Below are 24,080 nucleotides of genomic sequence, written 5' to 3'. Positions count from 1 at the left end.
GCTCCAGCATCGCTGGGCCGAGACCTCAGGTGCGCGGCCCCCACGTGGCGCGGGAGGCTGCTCAGCCCCCGCACAGGGCGCGTTTCCGTCTAGAGACTTTAGAATCGCAGTAGTTTTCCACCGTAGTGGAAACCAGCTCTCCTTCTTCGCTCCCGGGACGCGGGGCTTTGGAATTTAGCTTACTTCTACCTGATCAGAATCTGGCTCCTGGAGCCAGCTGCTCAGAGGTTTCCTCTTCCTCTGGGCAGCCAGGAACACATAGGCTTAGGGGGAGAGAGCACCTGCGTTTTATTTGGCCTCCATTGTGGCCCTTAACATTCATAGCAAAGACATCAGGAGCTTTGCCTGAGCTTTGCCTGAGCGTGGGGAGTGTTCCATTGCATACTCTTTGGGGCTAACCCTTCCAGGACCCCCCGGGGGGCAGCTTTTCACACTCCCACTGCTCAGAGGCCCAGGAGAAGCACCAGGAGGTCAGTCAGGTGGTTGCCCAAGATAGCACAGCTAGTCCTGCTTCCCGCAGACCACATCTAGGCTCCGAACCCTTATGCCACTCTATTCCCAAGAAGGGAGGGGAAACCCAGGCCTGAGGCCCTCAGCTGTGTCTGGGGCAGCCCACAGTTGAGGGGACAGGACAGTCAGTGACCATATGAGGAAGGGCAGCTCCTCGGGAAGTGGCTGCACAGCCCGTTTCTCCTGTGCTGCAGGCAGGGACAAGGGCAGGGACCTCTTAGTTGGAGCCTGGAGGCACCCAGGAGCCAGCTCATCCTGACTGCCCTGTGGCAGGATATGTCCTGCTTCCCCACAAGGCCAGGCCAGCAGGCACTGCCTGGAAAATTCTTTATGGGCTGCTGCCTTCCAGGTGGCTCGCTGGGAGTGGCTCCTGAAGCAGGTGCTGGGCAAGTCCCAACCAGATCCCTCTCTGCCACTGGCATGCAGGGCAGGCCGGGCTGGTGCGGTGTAAACAGGGAGGGAAGGGAGTGAGCACACAGCAACTGACTGAGCTCTCCCTGGCCCTTGGCTTACAGACGGCCTGGGCTGCCTTTGGGCTCCAGGTCTGTCTTACTAGGCAGTGAAATGTAACTTACGGAGCACAGTGTTGCACTTGTAGTGTCCCCATTGGTACTGCTGAGTCTTTCTGATCTCCCCGGTTGTGGACTCCTAAGCCTGAACAAAGTGAATCCCTGAGCTCTCCCCAGTGGTTTAGGTGGATCACTGGTAGATGAGCCCCAGAAGGGCCCACAAAGAGCCTGATGCTGGTGGACAGAAGGGGCAGCAGGGAAGCTGCACCCAGCACACCTGCTCCCTCTGGCTGTATCCAATGGGATATGGAGGGAGGCCACACAGGTACTCTGTCCCAAGCCACATGGCCTCCTCATTCTCCAGCGCGGTACAGCCGTGTTGGCTTGGGAGGGAGGCTGTGATAGTCCTTAGAACCTGGACGCAGCTGGCTTCCGGGACTCTGGCTGCAGATCTGGCCTTGGTGGAGCCTTGGTGAGCACAAGAGCCAGCAGTGGGCAGAACCCTGCACCTGGACAATTGAGAGTAACCTGACAGGCCATGGGGGTTGTGCCCTCAAAGAGGAAGGGAGGTTGCCAGGGTTCTGTGTGACTCGATGGAGCCTGGAGGCCCTGCCTGTGGAGAGGGGGAGAAGATGGACCTGCTGCCTGCCTCCCGGACCCTGGGCTGTGTGCTCTCATAAGTCACTGCCGAGGCAGGGGCCAGGCAGGGCAGAGTGGTCTGATGACTTCCCCTCTGCTGTCCTTGCTTGGCCTGCAGCCTGCTGTCCTCAGATGCTGGGACCTCTGGCCTCCCAACACCCCTTGCTTCCCCTGGGTAGCCGCAGTGTAGCGGCTCCTTCCTGCCACCGTTACACGAAATTAGAATCTTGGGCCACGTTTCTGGGGGGAGGGTGGATGCTTTTTCTAAAGCTTTCTTACACTGAGCTGGAGCTCTGTCTATATTCTGAGGCAGGGTTTCACTGAGTCACCGAGTTGTCCCACCTCCTGCCTCAGTTTCCCCGAATGATGGGGTCATTGGTGTGTGCTGCTGCTATGCCTTTCAAACCTATTCCTTTTATGAGAGGTACTAGGAGTGACCCAGGAACTGAGCATCAAGTGTCGGACAGGCTTGCTGTCCCTGCAGGGCTTGACTTGTCAGAGCCAGAGACCCCGGTTCCAGGGGTCCCCTCTTCCCCATGCCAGCTGGGCACCACTCTCCTGTGCCTTTTGGAATACCAAGGCAAAGAAGACTGTGGGTGCTGTCACAGCGCCTGCCCATCTGCAAGAAAACCTAGGTTACACGTTCACTCTCCAAAAACCAGGACTGCGAGAGGAGTTGGGGTCTCCTTTGTCCCAGCCATCAAACAGGCTGAGAGGCTGCTGTGGGGACTGCTGAGGAGCTCCAAGGTGCAGAGCTGAGGGCTTGGATATCAGGGCTTATTCTGTGGGTCTGTGTTTTTCATGTGCCCCAGTGGGGCCCAGGCCTGTTGTGTAGAGGGCTGGATCCTTCACTTCACGGCATCGTGCCATGTTGCAGTGGGGAAACTGAGCCTCAGAGAGGCCTGTGACCTACCTGAGGTTGGAAGCCCTTGCCTGGGTTGAGACAGCCTCTTCCTGTTCTCTCTGCTGCTTGAATCTGCCTTGAATGGCAGGGAGGGCTTCCTTCTCCACAGATAGAACTCGAGCTGATAGAACTCAAGCTGAAGCGAAGGAAATGCTAAGCCTTGCTGTGCCCTCACTGCCTCCTGTACCCCCGGCTCCCTGGGGCTCTGCGCTCGGCTTGAGTGACAGGTGCTCCAGGGGGCAGGTCCTTCTGGAGCCAGCCCTGGCCCCTGTGCCCAGGGTCTCTTTAGACCTCTCCATGTAGATCTCCATGCAGAGAGGCTGGCTTCCTGAGTCCTCACATGTGTGTGGTCACCAGTGTGCAAACCGGGCTGTGCAGGGTACTGTGGTGGCCACCTCAGTCCTGTCCCGGTGTCTGCTCTCTCTGTAAGCGCCTGAGCCTCATCTTGAAGGTGTGAGGGTGCCCCTGCACTCACCCATCGCTGAATTCAGGAGAGGACCAGTGTGCCTGCGTCTGGTGGCCTCGAAGCAGAGATGTTAGAACATGGCGAGGCCTCCTCCGCCTCCTGCCTGGAGCCTAAAGAGAGGAAAAGTGAGAGCTGTGATTCTTCCTGGCTGCAGAGGTCCAAGTGGGATCCAGGAACTGGGCCCCGGACTGTCCTGGAGCATGGAAGGGGCAGTCAGCTCTGGGCCTCCGTGGGGGCACTGGGCAGGGACTTGGGCTGCGGAGAGCAGGGCAGCACCACATGCGCCAAAGGTTACATGTTGCTCTTGGGAAGCCTGTGTGCTCTGTGGACAGGGAGCTGAGTGATGGGCGAGGAAAGACTAAGCAGAGAAGAGGAACACGCGGGTGTGCGAGTCAGGGCCCCAGCCTTCAAGGAAGACGGGGCAGGCTCCTGACTTCTACTGGGTAATTGTTGGGCTCCTCCCCGAAAGCCACTGGCCAGGTGCTCTGGGCAGACACAGCCAAGCCAGTGCCTGCTGCCCTCTGATGCGGTGTGGGTCACCCATGGCTTTGTACAGCGTCAGGACCAGACACACACACTCACACACACACACGCGCGCGCGCGTGCACACATATGCACCTCCTCAGGTCCCCAAGGAGTGCAAGCAGGAGAGCTGCAGGCCCAGGAGGGACCCGGTGAGGCCTGCCCACCCCGAGAGGTCCACTGCTGTGCCCCATCCGCAGCTCTGGGTGTCGAATCCAGAAAGCCCCTGCACACACTGTGCATGGCCTTGCGTAGTGCCTGGGCACCAGTACCTAGGAGAGCTGACACCGGAAGCCCGTCTTCAAGCTGGCCCTCGCTCTGACCACACGTGGCGTCTGACCACAGGGTGTGCCTCGGAGGTGGGCCGTGAGTCTTGGGGTTCGATAGAGCTGGGCATCCAGGTGAGGGTCCCTGTGGCCTGCCCACGAGGAGGCGGAGGATGAGAAGGTTCCAGGCTGCGTCATTGGTGTGGTTGCTGCACCTGAGGCCTTCATTTCCAAAATCCAGCTGGTTTCGAGGCAAACCATTGCTGGGAAACTCTGCATGTCCAGCGAGGCCCCACAGGTTCCTGCCAAGGGTGTGCATGGAGCAGGCCTTCTTCCCTCCTGCCTGCTTGTGGAATGGTCAGGCAGATGCTGGCGCCGGGGTCACAGCCATAGAGACCTGAGTGCAGACTTGGACAGGGAGAACAGGGCCACGCTCTGGCCGAGTGCTGCCCGCCCAGTGGGGAGACCAGTGCCAGCAGGCCCTGATGGGGCTGGAGTTGTGTCTGTGCACTGGCACATGTACCACTTGAGCCTGGGAGACGCACTGGGAAGGGGAGGGCCGGGACGGTCACCTGAGTGCTGCCTCAGTGAGGCAAGGACACCAAAGGCGGTGCTGGCGTTGGCTCCAGGTCTGTGTGCCAGTTGGGTCTCATCACCATCAGAACCACTCCTGATGGGGCCGTGGAGCCCTAGGGGCCGCCACATCTGGGCAGTAAAGAATTCTTATCACAGGTTTGTTGTTGCCCCCCTCCAGGGGCTGGTGGTGAATATTGCATCTTCGTGGCTAATATTTAAATGGGCTTTAAGATCACTACTTTAAATGTAGATGAAAAGTCTGATTTCAGGCTGAGCTTTTCATATCTGTCAGAGCTCTTGGTTCAGGTGAAGCAGCAGCATGGGCCTTCATTGCTGGACTCCAGCCCTGGTGTTCTCAAGTGGCGGCTGGATTTTCAAGTAGGAAGCCATCCTGTCCCCTTGTGGTTGGTGCTTGTCGTGGAGGCTTAGCAGCCCAGCCCTCCTCGAGGACCTGAGCCCCATCTCCATTGTGTTCTGGTCTGGGGTGAGCAGCACAGGGCCACGGGGCGGGCAGACAGCCCCCCTGGCTGGAGTGGGTGTTTGAAGGCAGAGCCGCAGGGTGGTCCCTGGGCTTGGAGTTTCGCATGACCTTGGCCTTTCCTGCATGTCTCCAAGCTCTGAGGCCACAGCTGTCCCCTCCACCCCCGGGGCCCCCCCGCATGTCCTGCTTGCTCTGCGGCAATGTGACTTCAGTGCAGTCACTGGCTGCGCGGATGCATGCAAACGGACCACTGTTCGCTCCTGGGGAGCTGTGACTGTCATTCCCACAGTATGAAAACTGCCCTTCTCAGCGCTAGACTGGTGTGGGCTTGCAGGGAGGCGTTGGTATCATAAATAAAACCCTGGTGTGGTCATGGGTGCCGCGAGCAGGCCCCGGTGGTGGAATTTTTGCTGTTTGCAGCATCAAAATAGGGCCACTGATGCTTAACTGTGTTTCCAGAGTCAATGCGGGACCTGTGCATAAGTGCCATGTGGCTGGTGACCATTCTGTACGTGTTCAAAGACAGCAAAAGTCTCCCACACGCGTGCTCGCACCTGTGCTTGCAGGGTCTGAAGCCAGATTGTGAGGATCGGGCCGTAATTGCCGTTGGCAAGCTGTGTGGTCTTGGACAAATCTGCAGCCACCTCCTTCCTCTACCTGGAGGTGAGGACAGGGTTCTGGCCTGGTGTTCCCTGGAGGAGCAGTGTGGCAGTCTTTGGCTGCCATGGCCCCTTGTGAGGTGAGGGTGTAGGAGGCCAGGGACTCGGGCTCAGCCTGCAGTCGCGGTGCAGCTTGGGGAGTGCCGCGGGCTCTAGCTGGGATCCCACAGGGCTCTCGGTGCCTTCCCCTGGGCCAGTCCTGTTGTGGTCACAGGATAAATTTGTCCCCTTTATTTTTAAACAAAACCAGCAGTTTGCTGTCCCTGGTCAGCAAGTCCTACAAAGTCCCCAGTGACCCCTCCCATATGCCTTGTCCCAGAGCCCCACACTTGTGCTATTTTTCTTTGTCTTTAAACCCAGGGCCTCGAACTGAGCTGTGTCCCCAGCCCTTCTTTAACCATTTTTTTATCTTGAGACAGGGTCTCTATGAGTAGCTAAGTTGCCCAGGCTGGGCTCAAACTTGTAATCCTCCTGCCTCAGCCTCCCAGCGTGCTAGGATGATAAGTGTGCATCACCACGCCCTGCCTTCACAGTGTATTTATGTCTGCTGAGTTCCTGGCCTCCCCCAGATCTGCACCTTCTGGAGCTCCTGGAGCTGCTGTAACAGACGGCAGATCTTGGGGGACTGGATGACAAGAAGGTGTCATCCCCGCTCTGGAGGCCAGAAGTCCTGGGTGGAGGGAGGTGTCCTCGAACCCAGGTCCTCGCTGCAGGCGGGGTCTGTCCTGCCTCGCGTGGCTCCTTCCCAGTGTGCTGAGTCCGTCTCCCGTTTGGCAGGATTTATTGGATCAGGGCCTCTCCTCAGTCTCAGTCTGGTCCTGGGGGTGGGGCTGCCTGTCCTGTGGGCAGGACACAGGGAGCATGGCCAGGCCCATGCTGGCTCTGCGCTGCCTTGTGTGCTGCAGAGCAGGTGCTTTCTGTCACCTCAGCGCCGTGTTTCATAACAATTTACTTCCGGCAGAAAGGCCTTGTAAGTCTGCAGTGGCTGCCACTGGTTGTCTGGAAAGCCTTGGGCATTGGAAGGGGCTGTGTTCCTGGGAACAGGCACCACCTTTTCTTTTTTATTTTTGCAGTACAGTAACAGGAATTGAACCCAGGGCCTTCACACTGAGCTATGCGCCCCAGCCCTTTATCTTTGACTTTTGAGACAGGGTCCTCACTGAGTTGTCCGGGCTAGACTTGAACTCGCAATCCACCTGCCTCAGCCTCCCAGAGTGCTGGGGTTACAGGTATATACCACCGTACCTGGCCAAGCACTACCTTTTCTGAAATACGTAGGTGTCTCAGAAATCCTGCCTAGAGCCAGCAAGGCAGTGCTCCACTCCTCTGGCAGGGCAGCTCGGGGGAGGCTGGGCAGAGGCGGGGACAGAGGGACAGCGTCTGGTCTTCCTGGTGACAGTGCACAGGGCTCAGCCTCTCCAGAGATCTGATGTGGAGCAGCTGCGGCTTCTGCAGAGCAAGTAAGACCTGGCAGTGGTGTCTGACTCCAGGATTGTTCCCCTTGCCCATCCCCGCAGCCTCCAGGCCCTGGGGCATGATGAGTGATTTTTAGTTGGATTTCAGGGAGTCAGGTCTGCTGGGCTGCGGGCACAGCTCTTGAGGGCAGAGCAAAGGCCTGGCTTCTGCTGTCTGACCTCCCCCCGGGGGCTCCGCCCTCATTGCGGCCCCTGAAGCCCTCCGTGCTCCACCCCTGTTCTGATGGTGCTGGAGTCCAGTACCTGTCCGCAGGCTGGGTCTTCTGGGCAGCAACTGCACCCCAGCGAAACACCTGGGTGTGGGTCTGGTACTCGGCCATTCTAGATTTGGGAGGGGCTGTCCGGGATGCCAGTGCGGGAGGGGCAGTGCCAGCCAGTCAGCCCCCGGCTAACCCCATGATGGGCATGCAGAGTCTTCACAAAGCCGTGACATCAGGCAGGTTCTGGTTCACTAACTGGAAATTCTCTTTGCAGAACAAACAGGGCAGGTGGAATTCCTCTTGGCCGCCTCTGCCGGTCCTGCTCTCACCCTGCTACCGCAGGCTTCCCCTGGTCCCAGAGATGCCCCAGCACGCGCTGCGGGACAAGCGCTTCCCCCTGATGCCCCAGCTCTTCAGCAGTGCGTCCGTGGCTGTGGAGAATGGGTTTGACCGCAGCCCCCTGGGCAGCAGGGACTCCCCAGGCTCTGAGCGCTCTGCTGCCCACTGCCCCCTGGACTCCTGCAGCCGGCCCCTGTGCCAGCCCCGGGCAGAGAGGCACAAGAGCCAGGAAGCCCTGGAGGCGCAGTACGTGTCAGTGGGGCCAAGGGACACAGCGTGTGGCTGGCGGGGCTTCGCACCTGAGTGCCTGCAGGTCTTCAACACCCCCAAGGGCTTCCTGTTCTTCCTGTGTGCAGCCTCCTTCCTGCAGGGCATGACGGTGAACGGCTTCATCAACACGGTCATCACCTCCATTGAGCGTCGCTATGACCTGCACAGCTACCAGAGCGGCCTCATCGCCAGCTCCTACGATATCGCCGCCTGTCTCTGCCTTACCTTTGTCAGCTACTTTGGGGGCAGTGGACATAAGCCGCGCTGTCTGGGCTGGGGCGTGCTCCTGCTGGGTGCCGGCTCGCTGGTGTTCGCGCTGCCTCACTTCATCTCGGGCCGCTATGAGGCGGAGGTGGACGCGGGGGCGCAGATGGGGACGTGCCCGGCCAACCAGACTGCAGTGTGTGCTGACAGCCGCTCGGGCCTGTCCCACTTCCGGCTGGTCTTCATGCTGGGTCAGTTCCTACACGGCGTGGGCGCCACGCCCCTCTACACCCTGGGCGTCACCTACCTGGACGAGAATGTCAAGTCCAGCTACTCGCCCGTCTACATTGGTGAGTGGAAGGGGCTGGGTGGCGCAAGAAGTCAGGCAGTGTTGGAGACTGACAACAGCCGGCCCCCAGTGGTGCCTGCCTGGGCTGGGTCTCCAGCCCGCTGCGTATTGTGTGCACGTGGTGCCAGGTGCCCACCCCTGAGAGGACTGCCCAGAGGTGGTCTCACCTGAGCACCAACGGAGTGGAGGTGAGGAAGCCCCCTCTGTGCTGGGGCCCCAGTGACCCCTGATCACGTGGCCACTTCAGGGGCACAGGTGAGGCCCAGGGAGCCAGCTGCAGGTGGGAGGGGCCGGAGCCCTTGGCCATGCCGTGCTGGTCACGGGAGGAGTGGCAGATAGAAGCAACTCAGAAGAGTCGAGACTTTCAGGCAGAAACACAAAGTGCTCCCGAGTTCTTCACTGTCTCCTAAGAGCTGTGCAGTACTCACCTGTGATGCCAAGTGGACATCAGACCTGGCACAGTTGTAATGACAGATGCTGACGAGAGAGGCCTCAGGGGGTGCAGACAGGCACAGGACCATGGGTATGGGCCTTGGGAGGCCGACACCAGGGTGGCCATGGTGGACACGGCTCCTCTGCTTGCCTTTCAGCTGTCTTTTACACTGCGGCCATCCTGGGCCCCGCTGCTGGTTATCTGATTGGAGGTGCCATGCTGAATGTTTACACGGAAGTCGGCCGGCGGTGAGTGAGTGGATGCCACCCTACCTATCTGGGGTCTGCCGGTCGGTGCTGTGGGCCCCAGAAAAGTGTTTCTGATTTAGCAGTGCTTAGTGCCAGGACAGGTTCTTGGCCTTGACTCAGGGCACTTGGGTGAGGCCAGAGCTCTCCAGTAGCCCTGGCCACAGTTTCTCTGCTGCTCTTTATTTGGCAGCTTTTCCTGCACCCTGAAAGAGATTATTTTGCCTTTCGTTTCCTTGTGTCTTTCGTTTGTGATACCAAATTTTCGTAAATGTAAGCAGGAGAGTAAGAAGGTAGGAGAGAGGGAGAGGACAGAGGAGGAGGACAGATGGGAGGGGACGCAGGGGGACAGGAGGGACCGAGCACCTGCTGCAGGCTTGGAGCGGAGCTGTGGTCCCTCCTGCATACAGGGCAGCTCATGCTCCAGGCTGCACACCTTGTGGCTTTCTGTAGATGGTGCTGTCTGTTTCTAGCGCTCTGCCCTCTGAAAAGCCACTTCTGGCCCCAGGCTGACACTGGGGTCAGGTGTGCTGGTTCTGTGCAGAGGCTGAGGTAGGTTGGGGCTCTCATCCCTGATGCTCCTCTGGCAGCCTGTGGCCCCTTGGGCTCTGGGGCCTCTGGGCCCATTTCACACAGGTCAGGGTGGGGGTGATGGTGGGGGTCAGGAGGAGAGCGAGTTCTGGGCCCTGGAGGCCACCACAGTGTCTGTTTTGCTAGAGCAAAACCGAGTAGCAGCCACTGCCGCTGCCTGGCTGTTGTCCTGGCCTCACGGCATCCCACCCCCTTCCTGTGGCCTCCTATGAGGCCCCCATCCTTTGTGGGGGCTGCACCCCTGGAAGCCCAGTGCTGTGATGGCTGCTGCCTTCTCACCTTGCAGTCTGAGAGCGTGCTGCCGTGCAGACTGCTGGCACACTTACGATGACCCTTCAGCAGGCCTCAGTGAACTCCCGCTGAGCCCTCTGTCCCCTCCGTGTGGCTGTGGGGAGGGAAGCCCCGCTGTTGCCTGGAGAGCCCACTGCTCGGGGCCCTGACTTGTGGAGCTCTCAGACTGAGGCTGGCCCAGGAGCAGGCTGGAGTGGGGAGCCAGCTGTCCTGGGAGTGTCCAAGCCAGGGGCCGGTGGGGTGGGTGCAAGGCTGTGGGCCTCTGCTCACCAGTATGCACAGGGACCCTGGAGGCTTGGTGAGCAGAGGAGCCAGGCAGCCAGGCGTGTGCGCATGCGTGCATATGCGCGTCTCCAGGACAGGCCAGCCGGGGACCCGCTTGCCTCTGTCTCTTCCTGCAGGACGCACTTGACCCCCGAGAGCCCACTATGGGTCGGTGCCTGGTGGATCGGCTTCCTGGGTGCAGCGGCAACAGCCCTGCTTATTGCTGTCCCTGTCCTTGGCTACCCCCGACAGCTGCCAGGTGGGTTTTCCCACCCCAGCCCAGCTGTCCCTTCCAGGAGGCAGAACACCCTCTCCTCCCTGTTCCTTCCCTTCTCGTTTCTACTGACAAGGAACAAGAGCAGAATCAACCTCTCCATGATGCTGAGAGGGCAGGGCAGGCCTGGCCAGCAGCGGGCAGCCATCGTGTCCCCTGGCCTGGCCTCCAGCTCCTCCGCGGTAGGCTGCTTGTTCTGCCTCCTGAGGCTCTCACACCTCCACCTTGCGCCATGGCATTACCTTGGCACTAGGACTGCAGTCACTGCAGGGTGGCAGATGGGGGTATACCCTAATGGCGGGGCAGGGAGACGGAGGCCGCTCGGTCCATTGCCCCTTGGAAACCGAGGCCCCTGCTAACTCCCTCAGGCTCCCAGAGCTACGTTGTCATGAGAACGGCAGAGACACGGCAGCTGAAAGACCACAGCCACAAGACAGCTAGCAGCCTGGCCTTCGGGAAGACTGTCAGAGACCTGCCCCTGTAAGGACCCAGGGTGGGGGGTCATGGGCCCATGTGGAGGTCAGCGCAGCCCCTCCAGGGTCACAGTGTGAGCCCACATCTACTAAACCACTCTCATGACCTACCAAACCCTGAGATGTGGGCACCGCAGCCTCTTATTGAGGCCACCATGGACTATAGAGTGTGGGTGGGGGTTCAGCCACACCAGCCCAGCCTATGGCCCCTCACAGGCCTGGAGCAAATCCCTTCCATAGCCGCAAGCCTCCTGACCCTGGCTGTGTGATGCCAGGTCCCTAGGAGGCTGCCCTGAGCCTGAAACCCTCCCTCGCACAATCCCCTCCACGTGTGCCCTTGGGGGCTCTGGGGTGGTACCTCCTGCCCCTCCTGGGCATCTTGAGCACCACAGGGAGCAAGATCTCCTGCACTGCCCATCCCGCCTCCCCTGCATGCTCTCCTTCATTACAGTGGTGTTTCTGTGGTTTGCAGTCCTCACTGTGCCCCCTCTCTCTGGCCATTGTCTGGCCCGGCTCTGTTGTCTTCGTGTGCAAAGGTGATGCCCTCACCTGCCTGGCCCTAGAGGGACGGCTTGGAGCCTAGGAGCCCCCGGTGCAAGGGTCCTGTTCTCGCAGGACCATGCATGCCATGGGGCTGTCCACAGGGTTGGGGACACGACCTTTGAGTGGCCTGCTCCAGTCCTCAGCCTCTGGGACCCAGTGGGTGCTTTCTTTCGTGTCTGGGCTCACAAATGGTGGCATCTAACTGACCCTGTGAGGCAGAGGGCTGGGGTGACAGGGATGAGCCCCCACAGCCTGTCCTCAACATGGGATGGAGAGGCTGAGGGGAGCCCCACAGAGAGCCCCAGCTCTCATTTAGGGCTTCCCTGTGAGGCACGTGGAGGGGTGCTGGAATATCATGCCAAGCCACTCAGGGCCAAGGGACTGGCACTGGCAGCCAGCTTGCTCAGTGCAGCGCAAGCCTTGGCCCAGTGTGGATGTGGAGACCCTGAGCCCTGAGCCTCTTGTGTTGTTGGATGACAGGAAGTTGATGTCCAGGGCTGGTTCCCAAACCAGTTGCTGTTAGGAAAAGAGTGCTGGCACAGGTACTCTGCACCAAGACCACGACTGGTTCTCTGGTGACATCAGTACAAACGTTCTTGCCAAGAAACCAGGACGTTTACACTTCATCCTGATGCAGCGGAGGAAGGGCACCACCACCTCATCCACCCACCCTGCGCCCTGAGCCCGCCCTGCTCCGGGGTGGGGTTTCCTCCGCAGCTACTCTTTTCTCTGCAGAGTCCTGTAGTTGGCCAGAGAGGTAGGCTTTTGACTCTGAAGTAAAAAGTAAATTTGGAAGGGTTTGGTGCTCCCAGTGGAGTTGGATAGGGGACAAAAGGGACCTTGTGACCAAGTGCCACTCTGTAGCAGGTCTGAGAGCCGTGATCCCCCATCAGCCCCGGGAGGTGGGCGGGGCCGGCCCCCGGCACAGCGCCCTCAGCGCAGCCCAGCAGGGCTCTGAGCTGGTCACAACTGCTCCTTCAGAAGCGCCAAGATGTCCAGAGCCGCCTTGACAGCCGCTGGTGTTCTGGTCGTGTGTCTAGATTCGTGCGGGGGGTGTTGTCTCCCGGGAGAGGCAGGAGCACACAGGGCACTCCTGCTTCTGCTCACGGCACTGCGCGAAGAGCAGTGGTGCACTCCTGTCATCCCAGCACTTTGGGAGGAGGCCAGGGCAGGAGGATCACAAGCTCAGGCCTATACTGGGTCTCAAAATAAAAAAATAGAAAAGGCTGAGGATATGGCTCAGTGTGAAGGCCCTGGATTCAACCCCTAACCCCACCACCACCACCACATGATCACCAAGCAGGGACTGCAAGAGAGCTTTTTGAGGCAACACTGGATAGGAAAGCAAAGGCGTTTCCAAGGCTTTGCTAAGGAGCCACCGATTTTGAGAAGTGGTGCTGCTGACGGTAGAAGGCAGGGAGAATATTGTGCTGTGAGCCGGCTTCAGCTCTAAGCTCTTTGACCCCTGAATTTTGGGCTCAGGGAAATGTTGAACCGTACCTGCAGCTTCCTGTGCTGCGGACGCACCTGCCCCAGGGGGTGGAGGCCACTCTGGCCATGCAAGGCCTGCAGGCCCAGCCAGCAAGGACCGCTGTGTTTCTGCTTCTGGCTCTTGGCTCTACCTCCTCACCCTGCTCTGGGGACTCCTGCACTTTCTGCTGTTGGCACCTGTCCAGCAGACCCCACTCAGAACCCACTGCTCAGCATACTGGGCTGACTGGCCAGGTCCGTCCCCACCCCAGCTACCTTGCATGGCTCTGGGAAGCAAGCTAGGGGCTGCCCTGCTGGAAGCTGTGGGGTATGGTGCCTTCCTCAGCCCAGTCCAGAAAACTGCTGGGGCGAGAACTGTTCCAGAAGAAGGGCCAGCCCACATACACCCTGGAACCAGCATGCTGCACCTGACCACTGGTCCTGGCTGTTGCCCCCCAGGTGCAAGCCAAGAAAAGCTGTGAGCCAGCCAAGCCCACTCGGGCCCCTTGAAGGGCCCCTGGTTCCAAACCCTGGAGGCATCCTGCTCCCCGCTGCTTCCTGCTGATTGAGAACTGGTCCCATTCTTGGGGACCTTGGGCCCTGTCCTGTGGGGCCCCTGTAGCCCGGGAATCGCTGCCTGCTGCCCCCTCCAGCCTTCTCAGGCCTCTGCTCATTGTCACAGGTGCCACCGGGAGGCACCGTGGTTCTGGTCACTTGAGGGCTGTGCCCCTGCTGGACCCAGAGTCTGGCCGTGGTGCTTTCAGGACACGTCCAGGGCTGAGCCTGAGGCTCTTGGTTCCCTCCCTGCACCCCTTCTTGTTCTGTGGAGTAAATGCAAGATGCCTCTCACTTGCTGCACTCCACTTCACTGCCCTCTTGGAACTGGGGGTCCTGTGCTCAGCCACTGTGACCCCTGTCTCCTCTCTGCCCTTCCCTGTCCAGCTCCATCTGGCTGCTGCTGAAGAACCCCACATTCATCCTGCTCTGTCTGGCGGGGGCCACTGAGGCCACTCTCGTTGCCAGCATGTCCACGTTTGGCCCCAAGTTCTTAGAGGCCCAGTTCAGCCTCAGTGCCTCTGAAGCTGCCTCTTTGTTTGGTGAGAAAACTAAACCCTGGGGTGTTGTACAGAAAGGACTGTGCCTTCCCCCTGGGTGGGAGGTGGGTGCTGGAGGACCGTGGCCCATCCAAGCAGGCCAAACCCCACCTGCTCACCACCAGGGCTGTGTCCTTCATTACAGAAGGGAGCTGGGAAGCTCTCGGGCCTTTGCCTGGAGTGGCTGTCCGTGCCCCAGCCTGGCCTCCCAGGCCTGCCAGATGAGGTGCACAGAGTCACTGATCTCAAGCACCAATTAAGCAGTGGCCCAGCTTTGATGCCCCAGGCCTGGCAAGAGGCTCTGCGGTCAGCCTGTGGACAGTGGTCAGTCCCGCGGGGAACCACCCTCTCCCTGCTGGGCCCGTCACTTTGATGACGGGCCCCAAGCACTTTGATGTGGCTTCCTCAGGAGCCCTGCTCCCTGTGCCTGACCCTGTGCTCCTGGGAGCCAAACGAGGACTGCGGGCTGCTCAGGACCCTGTCAGAGCTGTAGTGGGGCTTTGCAGGCCAGGGCTGTGGGTGCTGCCCCTGGCCCTGCACTCTGCCCTGCATCTGTGCTCTGGGGCGCCTCTGCGGTCCCTGGACGAGACTCCCACAGGGGCTCTGAGCAGCAGCTTGAGTGCTACCCGGTGGACAGGGACTGGTCCCTCTGGGCCCCAGTCACCCCGCCCCATACACGAGTTGAAAGACCCAGTTGGCGCCCTCATTCACCAAGCCACCTCTCCCCAGGGTACCTGGTGGTGCCAGCGGGCGGTGGCGGCACACTCTTGGGCGGCTTCCTGGTGAACAGGTTTAGGCTCCGGGGCCCCGGGATCATCAGGTTCTGCCTGCTCTGCACCCTGACCAGCCTGCTCGCCTTCTTCGTCTTCCTCACACACTGCCCCAACGTGCCCATGGCAGGTGTGACAGTTGGCTACGACAGGTAGGGGTGGCAGGGGCAGTCCTGGAGAGGCTGGCACTGGGAGGAGCATGCTCTGCGAGGGTCTTAATAGCGCTGTGAGATGCTGTTGTCCCAAAAGATGTCACGTCCTGGCCTGGGCCTCAGTCTTCTCTGTAGATGGGACTGCAGCAACCTCGGATGCACACGGAACATGTCGACACCCACCCCATGTGTTGCTGTGAGGCAGGACCTGAGGGACTGACCCCTTGGGTGACACAAGTGATTGCCCTGCCCAGCTGGGTCTCCCAGCAGCCTTCGCACTGCACCAGTGAGACTGGGACATCCCGAGATGCCACTTCAATGTGGGGTGCAGCCACAAGGGGAGCATTGTGGAGGGCGGGCAGGCTGGGTCCGTGCAGCCACAAGGGGAGCGGGGAGCATTGCGTAGGGCGGGCAGGCTGGGTCCGTGCATGTTCCCATGGCAAAGGGGGCTCCGCCGAAGGGGCATCTGGGAGACAGTGTTCGTGGGAAGGAAAGGAGAGGAGCGTGGGGCGCAGTGTGCGTCCTCTGACAGGGGCCATAGACCAGCAATGGCTGCGGGCTCTGATTACCTGCGGCCCGCAGCTGGGCCCACACTGGGTGTCGTGTTCACTACTCTTTCCTGACATCCTTTTGGGGCCATGGAGTTCAGTTCCTGTCTAAAAGAAAAACCACATCAGGTAGCTAGGGGTTGCCCATGGGTGGAGGAACCCTGGGGTGAGGCGTCATCGGGAGAGGCCCTGTGTGCTCTGAGTGGCACCAGCCTGGCCGGTTTGCAGACCCTAGATGTTGGCCAGGGAGGAGGAGGCCTGGCCGCTCTCCCACCACCACGTGTCCCCCCACAGCCTCCTGCCTGAGGGCCACCTGAACCTGACGGCCGCCTGCAACGCGCACTGCAGCTGCCGGCCCGAGACCTACAGCCCTGTGTGCGACACAAACGGCACCATGTACTACTCGCCCTGCTACGCGGGGTGTCCGGGGCTCGCAGAGTCGGGCCCGGGTGGCCTCAAGGTGAGTGTGGCTGCTGCCCGTGGCCCTGGCCTCCCGGGACCTGGGCCGGCCCTGCCTTCCTCCCGTGATCAGCACTGTTGTTGGGCTCCTCAGGTGTACCGAGGCTGTAGCTGTGTCCCCACGAGTTTGGGCCATGCCACTGCAGGGAAATGCACTTCAACTTGTCAGAGAAAGCCCCTCCTCCTGGTTCTCGTGTTCGTTGTAATTGTCTTTACATTCCTCAGCAGCATTCCTGCGCTGACGGCGACTCTACGGTAAGCGCCGCTACTTCCGCCAGCACCTTCTCGCAGCACCAACAGGTGGCGCCTGTGGAGCCCTGAGGGCCAAAGCTGGATAGTGCTAGGCCCGCGAGGCCTGCCTGTTGGGAGGCGCTGATGTCTCTGGCCTCTGGCAAGATGCTTGCCACCGGGGGAGGTGACACTGTGGCCTGGGCCTTGGCCAAGATCTGCTGCCGGTGTGGGTGTGTGACTCGGCGAGCAGCCAGTCCTTCGTGCTGCTGCTGACGCTGCTGCCTTCCATTGCAGGTGTGTCCCGGATCGGCAGAGGTCCTTCGCCCTAGGGATCCAGTGGATCGTAGTTAGAACACTAGGTACTGTGCTATATGAGGACAGCACGGACAGCTGCAGTGTGTCCTCTGTACTGGGGCCTCTGGAGCTGCCCTCTCCCCAAGTCAGGCTGGCTGTACACCCAGGAAGGGCGCCATCCGAGCTGTCCGCCAGGGGCCGGTTGGCATTTATTTCCCCGAGGTCTCCTACCCTAAACCAGACTCCCTCCTTGGAGACCTAAGGCACTGCCAGCCCCATGCCAGGACCCCAAGGAGCACCACTTTAGCCTCTTTACGCCCACTGGGAGCACTGAAGCCAGTGTTGCCTGGCCAGGTCCCCCTGCTGCCCTGTGTCCCGGCAGTGTGCTTATGAGCCCCCTCCCTGTAGGAAGCATCCCGGGACCCATCGCCTTCGGCTGGGTGATCGACAAGGCCTGCCTGCTGTGGCAAGACCAGCGTGGCCACCAGGGCTCCTGCTTCGTGTACCAGAATGCGGCCATGAGCCACTATATGCTCGTCGTGGGGCTTGTGTACAAGGTGAGGCGGACCTGCGGCAGGTTCTCCGGCCAGCTTGGAGACTCCGGCTCAGGCTCCTGGTGGGACACCCCACGGGGCCTCGGCGTCCCAGATGTTTCTGGGACTCGGCCACTGGGGGGCGCCCTTCCCCATCCTCAGGACGTAGTGGCTGGGACTCTGAGGTTCTGGCCGGTCAGAGCGCTCTGGACAGTAGGGCCCCAGCAGCACCCTGGCTGGGGGTCAGAGCAGCTTCCCCTTCTAACTGCTGGGGTTGCCCGACCCTACATGGTTCGCTAGAGGCTGAGACACTGGCAGGAGTGGCTGGGGCTGCTCCCTGCGGGGTGGGCTGGCTGCCTGTGTGACAGATGACGTGTGCACCTGTGTGAGTGTGTGTGGGCGCTCACGCCAGCCTTGAGTCTGTCCTCCCTTTCTGTTAAGGACAGGAATCTGGATTTAGGGAAACCTTAAATCCAGGATGATCTGGGCTGCAGAGGGAAATCTTTAATGTAACTCATAATTCTGTCTACAAAGGTGGGGTTCCCTTCCCAGGTTCCCAGGCTGGGGTTGGCCTTGCACATATCAACCCATGAACCCCCGCACACTGCCTCGCTCTGCCTCTGCTTTTATTTTATTTTATTTTATTTTTTTAGTACCGGGGAATCAAACTCGGGTCCTTGCACTTGCGAGGCAGGTGGTAGCATCACTGAGCTAAATCCCCAGCCCTTGCTTCTGCTTTTAGACACATGTTAGTCTGTCCCCCTGGCATTCCTGTCCTGTGGGGAGGTAAGTCTCAGCTCCTGATCAGGCAGGTTCCAGGGACCAGGGAAGAAGGCGCAGGCTGGGCTGCAGCTGTGGGGGATCCCAGGCAGGACAGGTCTAGCAGGTGCCTCCTGTTGCCAGGTGCTGGGCTTCCTCTTCTTTGCTGCTGCCTACTTCCTGTACAAGTCTCCATCCGGGCCCTTGGACTGCCTGGACGCCTCCCTGCCCAGCCAATCATCAGCCTCTGAGAGTCCCACAGACCTCCAGCGGCAGAATGACGTCTGACCCGCCTGCTCTTGGGCCCTCCTCGCCGAGGCCACAGCGCCGGGACTCAGGGCGTCTGCACTGGACTCGGGGCCTGAGAGGCCACCCAGGGCTGCACTGAGCCACCAGTCGGGGCAGAGCCTCAGAGAACTGGGGAGGAGTGGTGTGGCATATTGGAAAGGAGCACCGCTGAGGACCTGGCTGTCTTGCCAGCCACCTGCCTGCTCTGGCTTCCCATGCCGCTTTGATGTGGTAGAAAGCCCTGCGTGGGGTGGCAGTGCCCTGGAGGCGCGATCCTGTGGACCTTCCATGTGACATCTTGTTTGAATCTACTGTCACTTCTTGTCCTTGGAAACAGGTGGCCTCTGCATTGGGTAGGACCGATTTGGATAAATAAACATTTGTGGACCTCTGTTTTATACATAGAATTTGACTTCACTGTGCTTGTAGAACTTGTGTTAAGCCAGGCATGGTGCACACCTGTAATCCCAGCATTCTGGGGAGGTTGGGGCATGAGGATTGCAAGTTCAAGCCCAGCCCGGAAGGAAGGCCCGGTTTCAAAAATATACAAAAAAAAAAAAAAAAAAAAAGTGGGGGCTGGCAATGTAGCTCCGTGTGAATGCCCTGGGTTTAATTACCAGTACTGCAAAAAAAGCAGAGTGTGATTGTATGTCAGGAGAACTCCACAAGGGCTGCGGGTCTTACCCAGCGGGCAGGTGACAGTCAGGTCTGGACAGTGTTTCTGTGTGTCCTCAGTTAAGGTTGTGCCTGTATAAATATATTTTACACCTAAAGCTTGTACCCTATGCAGTGTGTTTTATTTTCGCGGATTTGCCAAGTCTGGCTCCTCTGCCCAACTTACAGGATTTGTGGTGCAGGCCAACCCCAGTGCTGGCTTGGCCCACGGGTTCCCAGCGGGTACCCTCCTGTCCCTGTCCTGGTGACACGAGGACTCTGACTTGGGCAGCCTGACACCACTGTGCATGAAGGAGGGTGTGAGCGTGTGCACTGTGAGGGTGTGAGCGTGTGCACATGGGTGCAGAGTGAGTGATGTGAGAGATGGCACAGGGACTGCAGCCCGGGCACTGATCTGCAGGCTGTGGAGAGTCAGTGTGAGTGCCGAGCTCTGGACACACTGTCTCTGGAGGTGAGAAGTAGGAGGGGCAGTCGGAAGGTGCCCCGAGGAAGGAGCATTTTAGGGGCCAGAAACAGCATGTGCAAAAGCCCTGAGCAGCAGCAGCAGCTGACAGGAACAGCTGACAGGAACAGCCCCTGGTAACAGGCAGGCACTGTCTGCTCTGTAAAGAGTTTTTCAGACCGCATGTGGAGACAGAATGTGGGTGACATGGAGAACTCGGGCACGTTTGGGAACACATTCTGCCTCCACATGCAGTCTGACTTGAACATGAAGTGTCCCCCAGGTCTGAGGGCTCCACTCCCGTGCAGCAGCGTAAGCAACCTTCCCTCCTGCAAGAGGCCCTGAGACTTCAGGGACCTGACAAGGAATGTCCACTGGCTCATGCCATGCAGAGAGCCCCTGGGTGACCTGGGCCTAGGGAGGCAGCTGGGCACATTTAGTGACTCATGGGACGGTCACCATGTCTACCTGATGGTCCTGTCCTGGAAAACAGTGGGCTCCTCAAGTGTCCTCAGTGATGCCTGGCATTCTTGAGGGGTAGAGGGACAAGTGTGCCCTCTGATCGCATGCCTGGGAGGATAGGCCTTGGGCCCTCGGAGGAGTGGCAGCAGGAGGGAAGGGCTGTGTGGCCCCCAGGGGGGCTTGGCTAGACAGCTCTGAGGATTGGCACCCCGTTACCCTCCCAGGACCTCAAACTCCACCATATCCGTTAAGATCCCTCAAATTCAAGCCATCACATTGTGATTTTTCCCAGCAAGGAGATAAAACAGACAGGAAGGCACCTGGTCCAGAGCCCCCAGCTGGCCAGGGAGGGGATCTGAGCGCCTGGCACCTAGCAGGAAGTAGGCACAGGGACACAGGTGCAAATCCCTGGCCTTGGGAGTGTACTGGCAGGTGTTGTGCCAGGGAGTGGTCGGCATCACCAGCAGGGCTGTCAGGGTTTCAGAGCCTGGGGGCTTCCCTGAGGTCAGCTGAGGGTTTGCAGAGGGAAGCAAGGCTGTCTGGGCATGATGAGTTGGTGATGCTCTAAGACTCCACAGGAGAGCTTCACGGGCACAGGTGACATGGAGAGGTGGCACCAAGGGGCTCATCTGGGTTAGCTTAGAGGGTGAGGTCCAGCAGCCTGGCTGGACACGTGGGAGACTCCCCAAGGCCGCCTAGGATGGTGTGGCTTAAGATGGGCCCTGGGGGCCCTGGGTTGAAAGGACCTGGTGGCTTGTGGGCCCAGAGGGCTCTGTCTGCCAGAGACAGGCTAGAGCAGGTCTGCTCGGGGATCTTCTGCCCTGTCCACACCCACGGGTGATGAGATCTGGCACCACCTTGTAGATGAGGTCGCCCTGCCCCATCCTTTCCCAGACCCTGGAGGGCCCTAGCAAGCCGCCAGCACACACTGTCACCCCATGGCCCCTGCAGCTCTGTGTGCTGCTGCGCCACCTTGACTCAGGCGAGCACTTGTCTGCAGGACAGTAACAGCCCCTGCTCACACCTCAGGGCCCCACGTGAGTCCCGCCCAGCAGGTGTGTGTCACTCCCAGGTCCCCTCTTCCGCAGCCCTGGCTCCTTTCAGGAGCTCTGGGTCAGCTTGCAGAGAGAGAGGAGAGAGAGAGAGAGAGAGAGAGAGAGAGAGAGAGAGAGAGAGAGAGAGAGAGAGGGAGTGTGTGACCCCCTCAGCCAGGCTGCTGTGGGAGAAGCAAGTCACAGAAAGATGGTGTCCCGGGCACAGAGGGCAGGCAGGAGTCTGTATAGCCCACTGGGTTCCCATGAGACAGACTAGAGCCAGAAGGGCTACGACTCCTCCGCTCTTTGCAAGAGTCAGGTGCTGACAGAAGTGTGGAATGTTGTCCAGGTGTCCTGGTCACTGGACCATGCTCCTTTGTTCTTGTGTTCAGTTAAAAGTCATCGTCTGTTCAGGACCCATGTGGAACCTTACAGCAGCCGGCATAAAGGGTTTGAGCGGCTGCTTCTCCAGAGAACAAGCAGCAAAGTCCACGAGGCCCAGGAAAAGACACCCAAGGCGGCAGGCCCTGGGGGCACCAAACGAAGCCACAGCGAGGGGCTGCCTCACACGAGGTGGCTGCACATCCTCAGAACCCCAGTCAAACAAACAGGAAATAACAAGTCTCAGTTGCAGAGGAGCAAAAGGCCGGCTGCTGGTAAGTATAAACCAGGGCAGGCGCTTCGGAAAGCAGTTCTTCCGCAGGGTAAACGTGGCACCGGGAGCCAGCAGTTCTGTTCCTAGTGTCTCCCAAGAGAGACCGAGACAGAGTCCGTGTGGCAAGCTGGGAAATGTGTTTCCTTCCCTTTTGTTTAAGGTGTTCTTGTCGCTGGTCAGGCTACCTGGTGGCGGGAAAGCTCCCCCTGCTCCCCACCACTGCAAACAGGAACGCGAGGTCACAGCCTCCTTCCGCGGTCACTTTCGGGGCAGCTGCGGGCCCACCTTCTCTGTCCTGAGATAGGTGCCCGTTCTACCTAAGGGAGCCCTCAGGGCCAGCCCGCCTCCCAGAAGTGCCCCCCAGAGTGGGGCAGCAGACTCTGCGAAGGTGTCACTGCGACCTTGCTCAAGGAAGAAGGGATGCTGACGGACGAGACAGTCTCGGGCACGAGTGTTCATGAGACACACAGACAGAATCTGAAGTGACAGGCAGGGAACTCCCAGGCCTCCGGCCACATGTTCAAGGCTCCAGAGATCATCCTGAGCCAGGAGAGCATCAGACGCAGCCTTCAGTCTCCGCCCTTCAGAGTCGGGCCTGTGAGACCCTCTGGCGAGACCAGGAGCTGGAGTGGCTGGGGGCGGGCTGCAGGCGACACCTGCTGCCCAGGTCGGCTGGGCAGTGGGCCTTGGGCAAGCGTGCAGCTCAGCGTGGGATGGGTGGAGGGGACAGCGGCACCCTGGGACTGTGGCGGGAAGTCCAGCTGAGTGGCTTCTGATGCCCTCTCCTGTGACCTTGGCCTAGGGGGGCTGAAAATGGAAGCAGAGTTTTGAGGTGGAACAAAGATTCACAACATTCCTACCACCTGGGCTCTGCATGAAAATGTGAAAATCACTGCAACCCTCAGCCAGGGGATCTTTCCAAAGCAGTCAGGCCACACCCGCCCCCTTGTCGAAGAGGCTGCCAGGCCCTGTGTGACTGCTCACTCCTCCCTCAGCCTCCTTGGAGTCCCAGCTCCAGCCATGTCCACCTAGCCCTGCTCCAGGGCCTTTGCATAAGCAGTTCCTGCTTCTCCCAGAGTCCCCGTGGCCGTCTGGGGTCCTCATCGCCAGCATCCCGGAATTCCCCGGCTGAGTACAGGCACATAAGTCTGTCACCTGTGGCAGCACCTGGCGCACAGCTGGTGCTCAGTAAGTGTCTGTGGGCCACTGGGACAGGAGGTAGCAGCTCGTGACACCCATGACTGTGCACTGGGAGTCTGCTCTGAGGACGCTGGCTGCAGTGGGGCTCAGTGGCCGTCTGCCGGCCACCTAGGGTCTGCGGCTAGGGTGGGCGTGGAAGGGAGAGCAGCCTCCTGGGTGCTCATGGGCACACGGATTCCTGTTCGTCAGCAGCACATTAGAAGGGCGCGGGCAATGAGGGTTTAACGACGTGATGTGGGGATCCATTTTCTTCTCAGCTGGTTCTCACAGTGATTCCATCTCTGCCCTGCCTAATTCATAACTTGCTCATTTATTCCAAGTTGTGTTGGGCCTGGGCCACGGGAAGGAGCCCAGACCCAGCTTCTCTGTGAGCCACTTCCCTCAGGCCGGGCTGGGCCGCCAGTCCTCTGTCCTTGTCTCGCTCGCCCTCCAGGAGGGAGACGGGGTGCAGTGGCTGAGTGCCCCACACACCCACAGCCCCTCCAACACGGGCTCCGTAACCTTCCCAGGCCTAGGTTTCCACACTTCCGGTCTCCATTTCACTAGGTCTGATGGAGACCAGCATGCCTGGCTTGGAGCAAGTGTGCTCTGCTCATTAGTAACTAAAGTCCTGTAGCCAGGCGTGGTGGCACACGTCTGTAATCCCAGCACTCGGGAGGCTGAGGCAGGAGGATCGCTGTCAGGTTGAGACCAGCCTGGGCTACATAGTGAGTTCCAGGTCAGTCTCAACTGTATAGTAAGACCTTGTCTCAAAAAAACAAACAAATAAACAATAAAGTCCTGTCTCCCTCGTGGGCACCTGGGAACAGTGGGCACCAAGAACCCATGACCTGCGACAGCCCTGTGACAGGTCAAGGTCCTGGGACCCCTCGGCCCCAGCCCCTTTGGGAACCTCATGGGAGGGTCTCGCTGGCTGTTCCCGAGAAGAGATGGACGCTGCTGTCCCTCTGCCACTGCATCTCCTGCCCCTCAGGTGACTCCCCTCCCCATGGGCCACAGCCATTCTGGAGCCCTGGGTGGTTAATTGTCCTGCCTAACTGCTGGGCAATTACCACACCTGGAACTCACTCATTAGGAGCCTAATTAGCCCGTGCTCCCTTCCACGGAGGCCTGGGTGAGTGTGGTTTGTAGCTAATGACTGCGTCCTAGAAGCACAACAAGAGGACAGTTGCTGTTTATTTCCCACCTTCCTGAGGGCTCAGGCCCAGTGGACACAGGTACCCAGGGGTCCTGCTGCAGCTGGGCAGACAGACAAGGGCAGGGTGGGTGTGGGAGCCGTGGGAGCGCCAGCGCGGGTGCCCAGAGGACCTCTGAGGCACTGCCCGGTGGCTGGGGTGGAGTTGGGCGGCCGGGCCGGCGGGTCCAGGCAGCCTCGCCTCTTTGTTCTGTTCTTAAGGACAGAGAGAATTAATCTGGAGAGCGAGAAACACGGTGGGTGAGCCTTACAAAGGCTCCTCCAGCAGATGGATTCACCGGGGCCTCCGTGGGTGTCAGCTGCGCCTCCCAGCCCCGGCAGGAGCAGAAGGAAAAG

The 24,080-nt window shown here is 59.8% G+C and overlaps 1 protein-coding gene across 7 annotated transcripts; it reads left to right on the top strand.

The window, feature by feature from the left end:
- Window positions 1-71: 71 nt before the first annotated feature.
- On the top strand, window positions 72-18,577 carry Slco4a1 (solute carrier organic anion transporter family member 4A1). 7 transcript variants are annotated; one of them, XM_010637833.3, is made up of 13 exons: window positions 72-4,876; window positions 5,333-5,536; window positions 7,482-8,370; window positions 8,960-9,050; window positions 10,331-10,452; window positions 10,836-10,947; window positions 13,896-14,050; window positions 14,777-14,969; window positions 15,812-15,977; window positions 16,071-16,231; window positions 16,502-16,566; window positions 16,910-17,058; window positions 17,938-18,577. In XM_010637833.3, exons 3-13 carry the CDS (start codon window positions 7,569-7,571, stop codon window positions 18,079-18,081), a joined length of 2,160 nt encoding a protein of 719 aa, XP_010636135.1. In that variant the 5' UTR covers window positions 72-4,876; window positions 5,333-5,536; window positions 7,482-7,568; the 3' UTR covers window positions 18,082-18,577. The 7 variants fall into 7 exon arrangements, with proteins under 7 accessions (XP_010636135.1, XP_010636154.1, XP_010636125.1 ...); XM_010637852.3 differs by lacking the exons at window positions 72-4,876; window positions 5,333-5,536 and adding an exon at window positions 6,001-6,992; XM_010637861.3 differs by lacking the exons at window positions 72-4,876; window positions 5,333-5,536 and having other exon boundaries at window positions 7,570-7,792; window positions 7,903-8,370.
- Window positions 18,578-24,080: the final 5,503 nt, after the last annotated feature.

This window comes from Fukomys damarensis, unplaced genomic scaffold (genome assembly GCF_012274545.1).
Source record: "Fukomys damarensis isolate Sample0158 unplaced genomic scaffold, DMR_v1.0_HiC HiC_scaffold_22, whole genome shotgun sequence".
Classification (NCBI taxonomy): domain Eukaryota; kingdom Metazoa; phylum Chordata; class Mammalia; order Rodentia; family Bathyergidae; genus Fukomys; species Fukomys damarensis.
The sequence above is the reverse complement of the archived record's forward strand: the minus strand, read 5'-3'. Positions and strand labels throughout refer to the sequence as shown.

What these genes read in the sequence shown, in the direction of transcription:
- Slco4a1 (XM_010637823.3), top strand. Translation starts at nt 7,404, where the DNA reads ATGATGGGCATGCAGAGTCTTCACAAAGCCGTGACATCAGGCAGGTTC. An exon ending in CTACTCGCCCGTCTACATTG is followed by an intron (nt 8,371 to 8,959) that starts GTGAGTGGAAGG and finishes CTTGCCTTTCAG; the next exon opens with CTGTCTTTTACACTGCGGCC. An exon ending in GTGACAGTTGGCTACGACAG is followed by an intron (nt 14,970 to 15,811) that starts GTAGGGGTGGCA and finishes GTCCCCCCACAG; the next exon opens with CCTCCTGCCTGAGGGCCACC.